This window comes from Triticum urartu, chromosome 2A, assembly GCF_056163025.1.
Source record: "Triticum urartu cultivar PI428250 chromosome 2A, HENAU_Tu73, whole genome shotgun sequence".
Taxonomy (NCBI): Eukaryota; Viridiplantae; Streptophyta; class Magnoliopsida; order Poales; family Poaceae; genus Triticum; species Triticum urartu.
Window position 1 is genome coordinate 69662291 of NC_141874.1, and position 11843 is coordinate 69674133.

At 49.2% G+C, this 11843-nt stretch overlaps 1 protein-coding gene across 2 annotated transcripts; it reads right to left on the reverse strand.

The window, feature by feature from the left end:
• Positions 1–9363: 9363 nt before the first annotated feature.
• LOC125540995 (uncharacterized) lies at positions 9364–10830 on the reverse strand. 2 transcript variants are annotated; one of them, XM_048704501.2, is made up of 4 exons: positions 10696–10830; positions 10475–10606; positions 10111–10284; positions 9364–9845 (listed from the first exon to the last, which is right to left on the reverse strand). In XM_048704501.2, exons 1-4 carry the CDS (start codon positions 10774–10776, stop codon positions 9756–9758), a joined length of 477 nt encoding a protein of 158 aa, XP_048560458.1. In that variant the 5' UTR covers positions 10777–10830; the 3' UTR covers positions 9364–9755. The 2 variants fall into 2 exon arrangements, with proteins under 2 accessions (XP_048560458.1, XP_087395727.1); XM_087539601.1 differs by having other exon boundaries at positions 10103–10284.
• Between the last annotated feature and the right edge of the window lie 1013 nt (positions 10831–11843).

Genomic DNA, 11843 nt, shown 5'->3' on the forward strand with positions numbered 1-11843 from the left:
CCATTCCGGAGCTCCTCATCATGTCCGTCATCTCATCCGAGACTCCAAACAACATTCGGTCACCAACATACATAACTCATATAATACTATATCGTCAACGAACGTTAAGCGTGCGGACCCTACGGGTTCGAGAACTATGTAGACATGACCGAGACACTTCTCTGGTCAATAACCAATAGCGGAACCAGGATGCCCATATTAGTTCCTACATATTCTATGAAGATCTTTATCGGTCAAACCGCATAACAACATATGTTTGTTCCCCTTGTCATCGGTATGTTACTTGCCCGAGATTCGTTCATCGGTATCTCAATACCTAGTTCAATCTTGTTACCGGCAAGTCTCTTTACTCGTTCCGTAATACATCATCCCGCAACTAACTCATCAGTTACAATGCTTGCAAGGCTTATAGTGATGTGCATTACCGAGTGGGCCCAGAAATACCTCTCCGACAATTGGAGTGACAAATCCTAATCTCGAAATACGCCAACCCAACAAGAACCTTTGGAGACACCTGTAGAGCACCTTTATAATCACCCAGTTACGTTGTGACGTTTGGTAGACCGAGACACATCTCTGGTCAATAACCAATAGCGGAACCTGGATGCTCATATTGGTTCCTACATATTATACGAAGATCTTTATCGGTCAAACCGCATAACAACATACATTGTTCCCTTTGTCATCGGTATGTTACTTGCCCGAGATTCGATCGTTGGTATCACCATACCTAGTTCAATCTCATTACCGGCAAGTCTCTTTACTCGTTCCGTAATGCATCATTCCGCAACTAACTCACTAGTCACATTGCTTGCAAGGCTTATTGTGATGTGCATTACCAAGAGGGCCCAGAGATACCTCTCCGACAATCGGAGTGACAAATCCTAGTCCCATCTATGCCAACTCAACAAACACCATTGAAGACAGCTGTAGAGCATCTTTATAATCACCCAGTTACGTTGTGACGTTTGATAGCACACTAAGTGTTCCTCCGGTATTCGGGAGTTGCATAATCTCATAGTCAGAGGAACATGTATAAGTCATGAAGAAAGCAATAGCAATAAACTAAACGATCATAGTGCTAAGCTAACGGACGGGTCTTGTCCATCACATCATTCTCTAATGATGTGATTCCGTTCAGCAAATGACAACACATGTCTATGGTTAGGAAACTTAACCATCTTTGATTAACGAGCTAGTCTAGTAGAGGCATACTAGGGACACTCTGTTTGTCTATGTATTCACACATGTACTAGTTTTCCGATTAATACAATTCTAGCATCAATAATAAACATTTATCATGATATAAAGAAATATAAATAACAACTTTATTATTGCCTCTAGGGCATATTTCCTTCAGATATATAGTAACAATTTTTAGACAACTGAAGGGTCACCGTCCGGCACTCTGCTGCAAGACTCGGACAATCAAAACTTTTTCCAAATGGCTTCCAAAGGTCAAGGCCTAACATATTACGATTGGCAAGAATATATATGCTACCTTGGTGGCTGTGATAAACTGCAGAAATTACAATCAAACATATACCCACAAGGACACAAACATCAAACACACCTGGTAGAGGTGTTCACCCTCGAGAGTGGAGTCTCTGGAACTCCCAAGACCATGAAGGAGATGATGTGAGAGTGTTGACATTGCTGGATCCATACAGTGAAGACCAGAACGAAAGAAAGGCATACCCAGCCTAGTGAAAGCAAATATAAGTCAAACTGTGATCCGATCAGACATGAAATAAAAGATAGCAGGACTCAAATATATTTTTACAACCAAATGGAGAGTTGGCTGTGATCATACATTAGACAAGGAATAGAGACAATGAAGAGGGCGAAGCTATTGATGGGAATCGGGTAGACTACAGTAGCACAAATTTAAAATTTTCTACCACATAATCAGGGGAACCCTAACTTTCACCCACCCCCTCCCCTCCCCCCCCGCACGGCCACCTCATACACCCACCCTCCCCTTGCCGCCGTCCGGCAAAGACCCATGCGCGTCGGTGGCGGCGGGGCCCCTCTTCCCCTCCCGGCGTATGGCTGCAGCCAGACATGCGGCAGCCCGGCGGAGGCATGGCGCTGATGCATGGCATGATGGCGGCGCGGGCGGGCGGCCAGGCCGTGGAGGCTGCATGGTGGGTTGCAGGTGTGGAGCCGGGTTGGGGTTGGCTCCTGGGCGGCGGCATGTGCACGGATCGTCCTGCGGGCATGACCTCGGCCTTCCCTGGTCGGCTAGCAGTGTGGCACCCGGTGGCATCCTCTAGTGGCTACTGGAGAAGATCCGATTGTGGGCAGGGTCTCAGTGGGGGCTTTTTCCTTGCTGTGATATGGCAGTGGCGGCCTGGATCGTCAAGTCCAAGGCAGAGATGGCAGCGGTCCGTGCACGAGAGATGGAGGTTCTTCAAACATGTTAAGAGATATACTTGCGATACATGTATTTGGTAGTCTAGGATTTATAATCCGTCTCCTACCTTATCTCCAGGAGAGGCTTCTTGCCCTTCAAGTCTTGTACTTAATATATACTCGCCCTCGAGGCTCAGTAATACATCCATGATATTCTGCACCAATATCCCTCTCTCCCTTCTAACATGGTATCATCCTAACCGATCCAACCCTAGCCACCACCCGACGCTTCCACTCCGCGCGCCGTCCCCGGGGCGGTCAGCCTCCACGATCGCCGCCGGGGGCCACGCGGCCTGTACCTAGGGTTCGTCTGCCGGTCATGTTGACCGGCTGCCCTAGAGAGTCTTTTTCCCGAGCCCTTGCTCCGGGTTTTTCTCTCTCCCATCGGTCATCTTAATCAACATTTTCTTTTTGGTTTTCCGATCTATGCTGGATCGGTTTGCATCGCCCGCCGCCGCCGTCGACCCTTGCATCTCTACTCCGACATCGACGTCGACTACACCGGCCGCTTCGTCATCAACCGCGCGGCAAGGCTACATGCGCCGCCCAAGGATGCCTTCGTGCGTCGCTACCGGCCGCTCGTCCGCGCGGTCTCCATCGCCGGTCCGTCTTCGTCGTCATCGCTCGGGACATCACCGACAATGTCGCCATCGACTCCAATCTGCACGTCATCCCCGTTGTGGCGTGTACAGTGCCGTTGTTAGTGTGATCAACCGATCAAGCGCCTGTCTTCGCCAAGCACGTCCCCAAGCACGCGCCTACCGCCGATCGAGCGACTTGTTGCCGCCGCGTCGTCCCTTCGGACCGCTGCGTCACCGCCCGAGGTCTTCTCGCCGGCTGCCCCGACCCGCGCCGGTCCCGTCGACGCCCCTTCGGGCTGTCGTGTCGTGCCCCGCGGTCCACGCCGCCACCCCAAGATCCTTCCGTCAGCTACCCTCGTAACCGCCGCCGCCTTTGCGTCGCCCCTTAGGATTATCGCACCGCGACACGCAGTCCATGCCGCCTCCTTCCGGGCCATCGCCCTCGGCTAGTGGTTCTCCACGCGGCTGCTCCGACCTGTGAGCCGCCGTTACACCGCCTCTTCGGGTTGTAGCGTTGCGAAACACAGTCACCACCGCCGCCCGAGGCCGTCCCCCGCGGTTGCACCGATCCACGCTCCGCCACTGCACCGCCCCTTCGGGTTGTAGCGCCGCGGACCGTGGTCCCTGCGATCTCCCCGAGGTGTTCTGCCGTCACCATGACTTGACCACCGCCGCAGCTTCGCTCCTTCGGGACGTAGCGCCGTGGCCCGTGGTCCACTGCCGTCCCTGCGCGTCGACCTCTCGTGGTATGCGCCGCGCCGCGTCCCTTGACACGGGAACGCCATCGTCCGCACCGGTCTTCGTCATGCCGTCGGGTTCTTCGCTTACTTCGAGAACCACCGCCGCGCTACTAACTTAGCAGTCGCCGCCGCTCTTCCTCGGCCACCGCCGCCGCCGCTACCTCTATAGCCGCCGCCACCCGTCCACCCCCTTCGTCTTCATCCAGCACCAGCCCGTCGCCAGCGTCGCTGTCATCTACCCTGACCACTTCATCTACTCTGACCACCGTTGGTGACATCGGCCCCTAGGTCGATTGGCGTCACAACCATCGTCGAGTTTTCTTCTCTATTGGCCCTCCGATTCCTCGACATGGCGTACATCTTGTGCATGTCCCTCGTCTCCGCATGTCCGGTGCTGGCAACACCGATGTGTGCCTTCATCCACGACGTGTGCCCGGGCCTGGCAAGCCTAGTTGATGCCTCGTCAACTTCGTCTTCGTCCGTCTACGCATGCCCGGTGCTGGCAACACCGATGTGTGCCTTCGTCCACGACGTGTCCCCGGACTTGGCACACTCGGCGTGACGCCTTGTCAACACCATCTTCCTTTTGGCGCACCACTACCTCGACACCACTGGACCCATGACTAACTCGGCGCCTCCTTGCGCCCGCGGCTCCATGACAACTTCCTCGACACCGGCTACCCCAACTCGACATCGACCATGGCATTCTTCGCACGGCTATCTCGACCACGACTACACCACCCACGCTCTCGGCTACCTCGACAATGGGACAAAGGGCTATCATCCACTAGAACAACTTGTCGACTTCCTCTGCAGTCAACGCGTCCGCGACGCGACACCGCCCACGACGCTCCGCTACGACTGCGGGGGCGAGGGGGGAGGGTATGTCAGCCCGTCGGCTGCTATTCTCTCCAGTCTGACCGTCCGCGATGCTCCTGTTGTTCGTAACGCTACCACTATGACTGCGGGGGGATGTTAGAGATATATTTGGGATACATGTATTTGGTAGTCTAGGATTTGTAATCCGTCTCCTACCTTATCTTCAGGAGAGGCTTCTTGCCCTCCAAGTCTTGTACTCAATATATACTCGCCCTCGAGGCTCAGTAGTACATCCATCATATTCCACACCAATATCCCTCTCTCCCTTCTAACAGAACAGATCTAGGTCTACATGCTTTCGGCTACTGCCAAGGCCCGTGGTGGCGGCGCTGTCTGCGTGTCGTTCCCTTCTTGAAGGCATTGCCGTGGAGAAGTTCAAGGCCACTCTCTGCTACCTCCGGGGGAAACCCTAGATCAGCAGATGGGATGCGCTCTGGTGTCGTTTCCCCTTTGGGGGCGTCATTCTTGGAGGTACACACGAGCTCGAGGGACCAGAGAACGGCTTCTTTGGTGAGCGGTTCTGCATCTTACACATTGATGTCGGCAGATCTCGGTGGCGTGGCGCTGTGGAGACTCGGCATCCGATGTGCGGAGATGGACTCGCGCAGGAGGAGGATGTTGTCTGGCGTCATAGTGGCGTCGATGGCAAAGAGGCCTGGCAAGGTCGATGCGTTAGTTTCTGCTCCAAAGATGGATTGGTGGAAGATGACGGTGATGGCACATGAGAGTGCGTCCGACCGGTTTGTGCTCCAAACCCAGTATGTGGCTTGGTTGGAGCATCTGACTTTAGATGATTAGGCATTTGTGCGATGTCTGTTTGGTATAGGCTCGGACTATCGGTACCCCTTCATCAAGTGGATAAGAGTAGCGACAGATGTTGCTAAGATGGTGGCTTGAGACTACCCGTTGTACTATTTTGTAAGGTCTTTATGAATAATTAATGAAATAGCCGCAAGCATCGCCCACATGCAGAGATCGGAGGTAATCCTCTTTTTCTAAAAAAACCAATATATTCATATAATCATTTCCGATAAGTTCAAACATGCAGTGAGGAACCTCACTGTACGTACAACAACTCACACACCTCAACACCCTTACAAAAACTAGCAATCGCATGGCAAGTTCGCAACTCGATTCACCTTGACGATCTAAATATTTTGGAGGCACTCCATAACTGTAATATGTTTCTCTTCAAATCAAGGAACGCAGACATATCCAGCCCCGGGGAAGATCGAAAGCGCTACATACAAACAATCGGTTTCATGTAAAACGGAATGTGAAGATCAACAACTAATGGAGGCTGCTTGAAGCTCAGCTTCTTCCACACTTAGGCATCTAGCCAACACATCCCAAGCAGAGAACAAAACATGCATCAACATGAAAATGGTATACCACCCCAACAGTTCCGAACTAGAAAATGGTATGAAAACATGCATCAACATGCCCATCGCATCGGAGGCGGAGACCAAAGTTGGTTTGCCACCATGGTGCCCTTATCGACGTAAGATTGCCCACCTGAGAGCATACTCACAGATTCTTACCTTAAAGGGAGGAGCCAACCGAACTAGATGTCCACGAAAGGATGCCTAAAAAATTTGTAGGAAAATCACGGAAGCATCAACAATACCCTCCCCTCTAAAGAAAGAAATATGTTTTCTGATATGACAAACCCTCTCAAGGAGAAATAACAACTTGGAATGTGTAATAGTCCGGACGATGTTCCTTGAGTGCTAGTAGGGTGTGTGTGGTCTTCGTCGGTTTTCCTTGATTAACCGTGCCATGTACGGTTTTTGGGTCCGGTTTTCCTTATTAACTGGATCAATTCTCTTTTTCTTAATGCAATGCGGGAGCTCCCCGCCCTTTGACGAGGTTTCGTCAAAATGTGTAATAGTCCGCATGTCAAAGAAGCTGAAGAAATCAAGCTGGAGTACATTTAACAAAAGGGTGTGGCTAGGTCTCAGTCGACTGAGACTTAACAAGTCTCAGTCAAGTGATATAACATGTAAAAAAAACTGAAAAGAAAATTTTGCACGCATCTCAATATAAGATCTGACGAGTAATAGTGCTGACTGAGACTTAACCAAGTCTCAGTCGACTGAAATTTAGACTATTAACAAAACTCTCATCCTACGTTAAATTCCACACAGGTCTAAGCGCAAGGGTCCCACCTAATACTAGGCGGCAAACTGTCAAACTCAAGGTAATTCAATGAAAGTCCGAGCAAGTTGCATGGTCAAGAAGTCAAAAGAGAAAATTAAATGAAAAGGAAAAGTCAAAAGAAGAGGCAATAAGAAGGCAGTGATACGCGTCCGCCGGATGATAAATCAATTAGATCCGCCGCCTTGGCAACCGTCAAATGAAGTCTGAAACAGCTGTTCGATCTGTCGCCTAGTCGGTTGAGGACCTTTGCAACAGCTACCCTGCTGCGCTTAGGGGCTTTACAACAAAGACCTTGTTGCAAAGGTCTGCCGAGATAGTAGTTGGCCGAGAGAGGCCACACCCTAGGCTAGAGCATAGACGCCGCATCACCGCCCCGCCATGGCCCGAGAGTCCTGGCCATGGAGCGTCGCCGCTCGATGGAGTTGTTGCTCCTCCTCCGCCTCAGCCTTGCGAGCAGCCGCGAGCTCCACTCTAGCATGACGGCCACGACCTCTCACGGCGGGTGCTACTTTGGCGTTTTCTGCAACAGGAGCCATGTTTCTGAAACATGTCTCATGTTGCAATGTCCTATCTCTCACTCTCCAACGTCGGGCGCTCCTCCAACGCTTTCGACAATAGGGGCTACCTTTCTGAAACAATACCCGTGTTGCCCGAAAAAAAACCCTTCACCACCGAACATTTTTTTTCTTTCTGAAACAAAACGTCTATTGCATAAACCTTTTGAAACAAGACTCCTATTATATTGCAGAAAAACCTTCACCATTGAATTATTTTTCTTTCTTTCTGAAACTAGTCCTATGTTGCAAAAATCTACTGAAACAAGACCCTTGTTACGGGAAAAAAAACTGAGTGCACGTGATTTATGGCCAGCGTGAGCACTCGATCAGGATTGATCCGACGACTATGCAACCCGCGGATGCTACGCGTGCATCAGCCGGCTGAAGGATAGTGTTTTCCATAAGAAAACAGGCGCAAGTCCATAATAGACCCGTATGATAAGAGGCTCATCATGGACTATAGATCCCCTGTATGTGTGAACAAAATTTTACCAATGTGCTCTTCCTACTTACAACGACCATGCATTTCTCAAAGATAAAAAATACAACGACCATGCATTTGTCAAAGACTCCTAGCCTATATAAGCCCCCAACGTGGCATGCAAACGTCCACTATCACTATAACTCGAGGGTAGATGTCTCCAGCGGATCCGTGAAGGCCTTGGATATTCGGGATGGATCTGAGGGGACTCAAAATGCTCAGATTATGTCGAGAGAGGCAGAGCCTCAAGGAGATCTTGTCTTCGAACAGACACACTAGTCAAGTACTTCTATCATCTAAAGGAGGGGGGTTTCCAGCGGGGATCGGTACTTTGTCTGGCGTGGTTCATTGTTGGCCGGTCGCTCACTATCTAGAAATGATGGCCCTAAATTTGATTTGAGATAAACCCTTCATTGCATCTCCTCACCTAGTTTTACATAGCGGTCCCATGAGAGAAGCCCCCTACTTTCTGACATGTGGAACTTAGCTATCATTGAACAAAATGTGTTACTCTCCTGATATGTCATGATGATATTCAGGGACAATAATTAATAACTAATGGCTACGAGAAAATATAATTATCTATATGATTGCCTCTAGGGCACATCTCCAACAACGACTTCGGTCGAAGATAATATACAAGCATCTGGAACGCATAGCGATATGTTTGTCTCATGTCTACGAGCACGCATGTCTTTTTTCTTGATTTAAGAACAGAAAGTGTTACTTACCCCTGGCCCGTTTTGAGGCAATTGGTGGCGAAAACAATAGTACGTAGAGACTGGAGTGTGGATATTGTTGAGTTGAATTCTCTCATCGAAAGGGATGTCTCCTTTTATAGGGTCCATGTTGTAACAGTCCACTAACAACAACATGATTCTTGAGCTGCCTAAATCTCAGGAACCGTTACTTCTCCGGTGGTATGCAACGTTCTAACCAACCTAGGAGATGCGTCTCTCTCTGTTGTCATGCGTGTGGATAAGGCAAAACCGCCCATGAAAAAAAGAACTATGTCGTACAAGCAACAAGCCACATGAGTAACTCATACTAATATTTCCTTTGTTTTCTCATATGTCTTTGAGGGGCGGTGTGTGTGGCGGCGTGGGAACTGGATCCTCTAATATTGAGAAAAAAAGTTAGAGAAGCTATAATACTCTAACTTTCCCTGTTTCTATCCATATGATTATGGATAAAACGATTTAAATTAATTTGCAAACTGATGATCTACTCTGTACATTTATAGTAATTAGATACAAACAAATTGATGGTGAAAAAAAATTAATTTAAATTATTTATATCTATATAGTAAATACCAAACGTAAACAATCTGTTAACTACCTACTAACAGTCTCTAACTTCCCTTCTTTATTTTACACTAGGCTAGCACTATAGCACCGTGACTTTCCTTCTTTCTGTTAGAGGATCCGGTTCCGGCGGCGTGGGGGTGGAGGGGGGGGGGGGGGGGGGTAACAACTTTTCATTAAGCCGCATAACAGCAGGATATAGTACACCCTCTGTCCACTATTGTAAGACATTTTTGCAGTTCAATTTAAACTGCCAAAACGTCTTACATAAGTGAATTAATAGAGATAGCATCATATTACAGAACAGAATGAACAGCTGAAAACGCGAGGAGATGTTGGTCTAAAACCTAAAGGGGTGCAGCAGGGAGGATGGCCCTTCTTAGCTTCTCGCCATCTCACATGCAAATTCTACACAAACGGTGTAACTGATAAATAACACCTTGCCGGACTACCTGCAATTTCGATAGAATTACCATCATCACTCATCAACAGATAGTACAAGGTGAATTGCTAGAGATTGAGCTGGATGTATATATCATCGCAGCTCATCCGGTAGATCGAGAGAAGAGCCATGAAACTATGCAAATGGGCGGGCCGGCAGATCGAGAAGAATATGTGGGGGCACGTAAAGCAGCTAGCTACTGATCCCCTTGCTCCGCGCCGCAGTTGGTGATGGCCTGCTGCACCGCCCGCCTGATGACATCCTCATCCACACTCGCCGCCTGGTTCTGCATCACCATATCGAGACAAAAATAACCGAGCATCAGCACAGATAATTACGATCCATCCATCAGTCGGTCGCACGCCGTGTCGCTAGTCACGACACCATCGAATTATTGATGAGATAATTGTAGGTTTATGGTTCAGACTATATATGGGCAGCAGAGGTGGATAGAACATGTTGGTCTGCTTTACAGTTGAGTTCGATCGGGGATCAGTTCATGATTGAGGAGGCATTGTCGCGTAGGGGTATGTTTGTACGTACGTACGTACCTCTCCTCCTCCGACGGCCTCGAGGCGGAACGTATCGGCGCAGGACGCCGTGGCCTGGAGCACGGTGAGGCCCAGCTCCTCGAACGCCTCCAGCACGGCGACGAGCAGCCCGGGGCAGCTCTTGTCGGAGGACACGTTCACGAGGAACCCATGCCCTAGGGCTTCCACGCTCACCTGCACAAGTGCAGTGCAGATGCACGCAATAATTGATTATAAATCATTAATCTTACATCATACCCCACTGTATTACTATGTGCCACAGTGCTCTCCCGTTCATAGTACATAACCTAAGCTTCAGAACCGGATAATTCAGGTCCTCCATACAGTATGCATACACAGTGCGGTGATAGGTGTGTGCGCGTACCGTGGGGAAAGAGTTCTGCTTGTGCGAGTGCGCGTATTCCTCGCGTGCGATCTCCTGGTTGAGCCTCGCGATCTTCTGCTTCAGCCCCTTGATGTACTCCGACGCGTCCATGACTATGGAAGGATTGCTCAGCTGCACCGCGATTTTAGATTTAAAAACAGACATCAAGCTAATGGCAGCATAAGATCACACCAAGGGCACCGAAAAGAGGCGTGGGTTACCGCGTGGGAGTGAGTGATGGAGCGCAGAATCTGCATCTTCTCCTGTAGAGCAGCTGCTGCCTTCTTGCGCTCCCTTGACATTATGCCCCTCTCTCTGATTGTCTCTTCAGTTAATCCTTCACGTGCTAATCCAAATGGGGGGGGGGGGGGGGGGGGGGGGGGGGGGCGAGAGAGAGAGAGAGAGAGAGAGAGAGAGAGCTGCTTCAAGGGGATGAGGATGAAGAAGCTCCGGGCGCACACGTCTTTATATAGTGATCGCCGGAGGTGGTCGCTCACGTGACCTTATTGCGGTTCAGGGAATTGGATGGAAGATGGGATGACGAGGAGAGATTCGATTCTAGGTAGTAGGTTCAAAACTCGGTTTGGCTCTTCCTCCGGCTCTTCTTTCCTTTCCATGCATATATGCCGCCGAGAAATGTAAAGTGTACCGTCAGTTGCTGCCCACCCCGTGCCCACTGTGTGTGTGTTTCTTGCATGCGGATGCATGTATACAACAGTTTTTTGAGATGCACCGGTTTAAAAAACAATATCATTTCTGAAAATTCCAGGGTGGTCGACCATGGGACACCCTTTCCACCCTGTAAATCATTGGCGTCGCTGCAGCAATATGAAAGTCGCGCAACAAGGCATGTTTTGGAGGAAAGTTAATTCATTCCCTAGCTAAACTAATTTGTCATGCATGTGCCTTCATCGAATACTGTTTAAGGGCATCTCTAGCCGATCATCTATACTAAAAGTACCAAAACAACTTCCTATCCCACTTTACTATTTGTTTTTAGGGAAATCTCTATTCCACGGCTAGCAGATCCCTATCCTATAAATTTTAGTTTCGCAAACTTTGAAATTTAAGTATCGCTCAAACAATTCGAACAAATTGATCATATTTCAACATAAACTAGAGAATTTAAATGCATCACATCACAAATATAGAGATCTTGTAGTTACATGTACTCGCTTCCTTTTTGCTTGACTCTCATCGATCTCCCTCGACCTCCTCCTCCTCCTCCTCCTCCTCATCCATCATCTCGACTTATCTCTTTTGATTATAGGGCATAGTCATTCGATTGTCAACAAGCCCAAGTGTGTGGCTTGAATTCAATTCATTCATGAAAACTTCAGCATCATTGTTCGTTTCCTCACTACAAAAG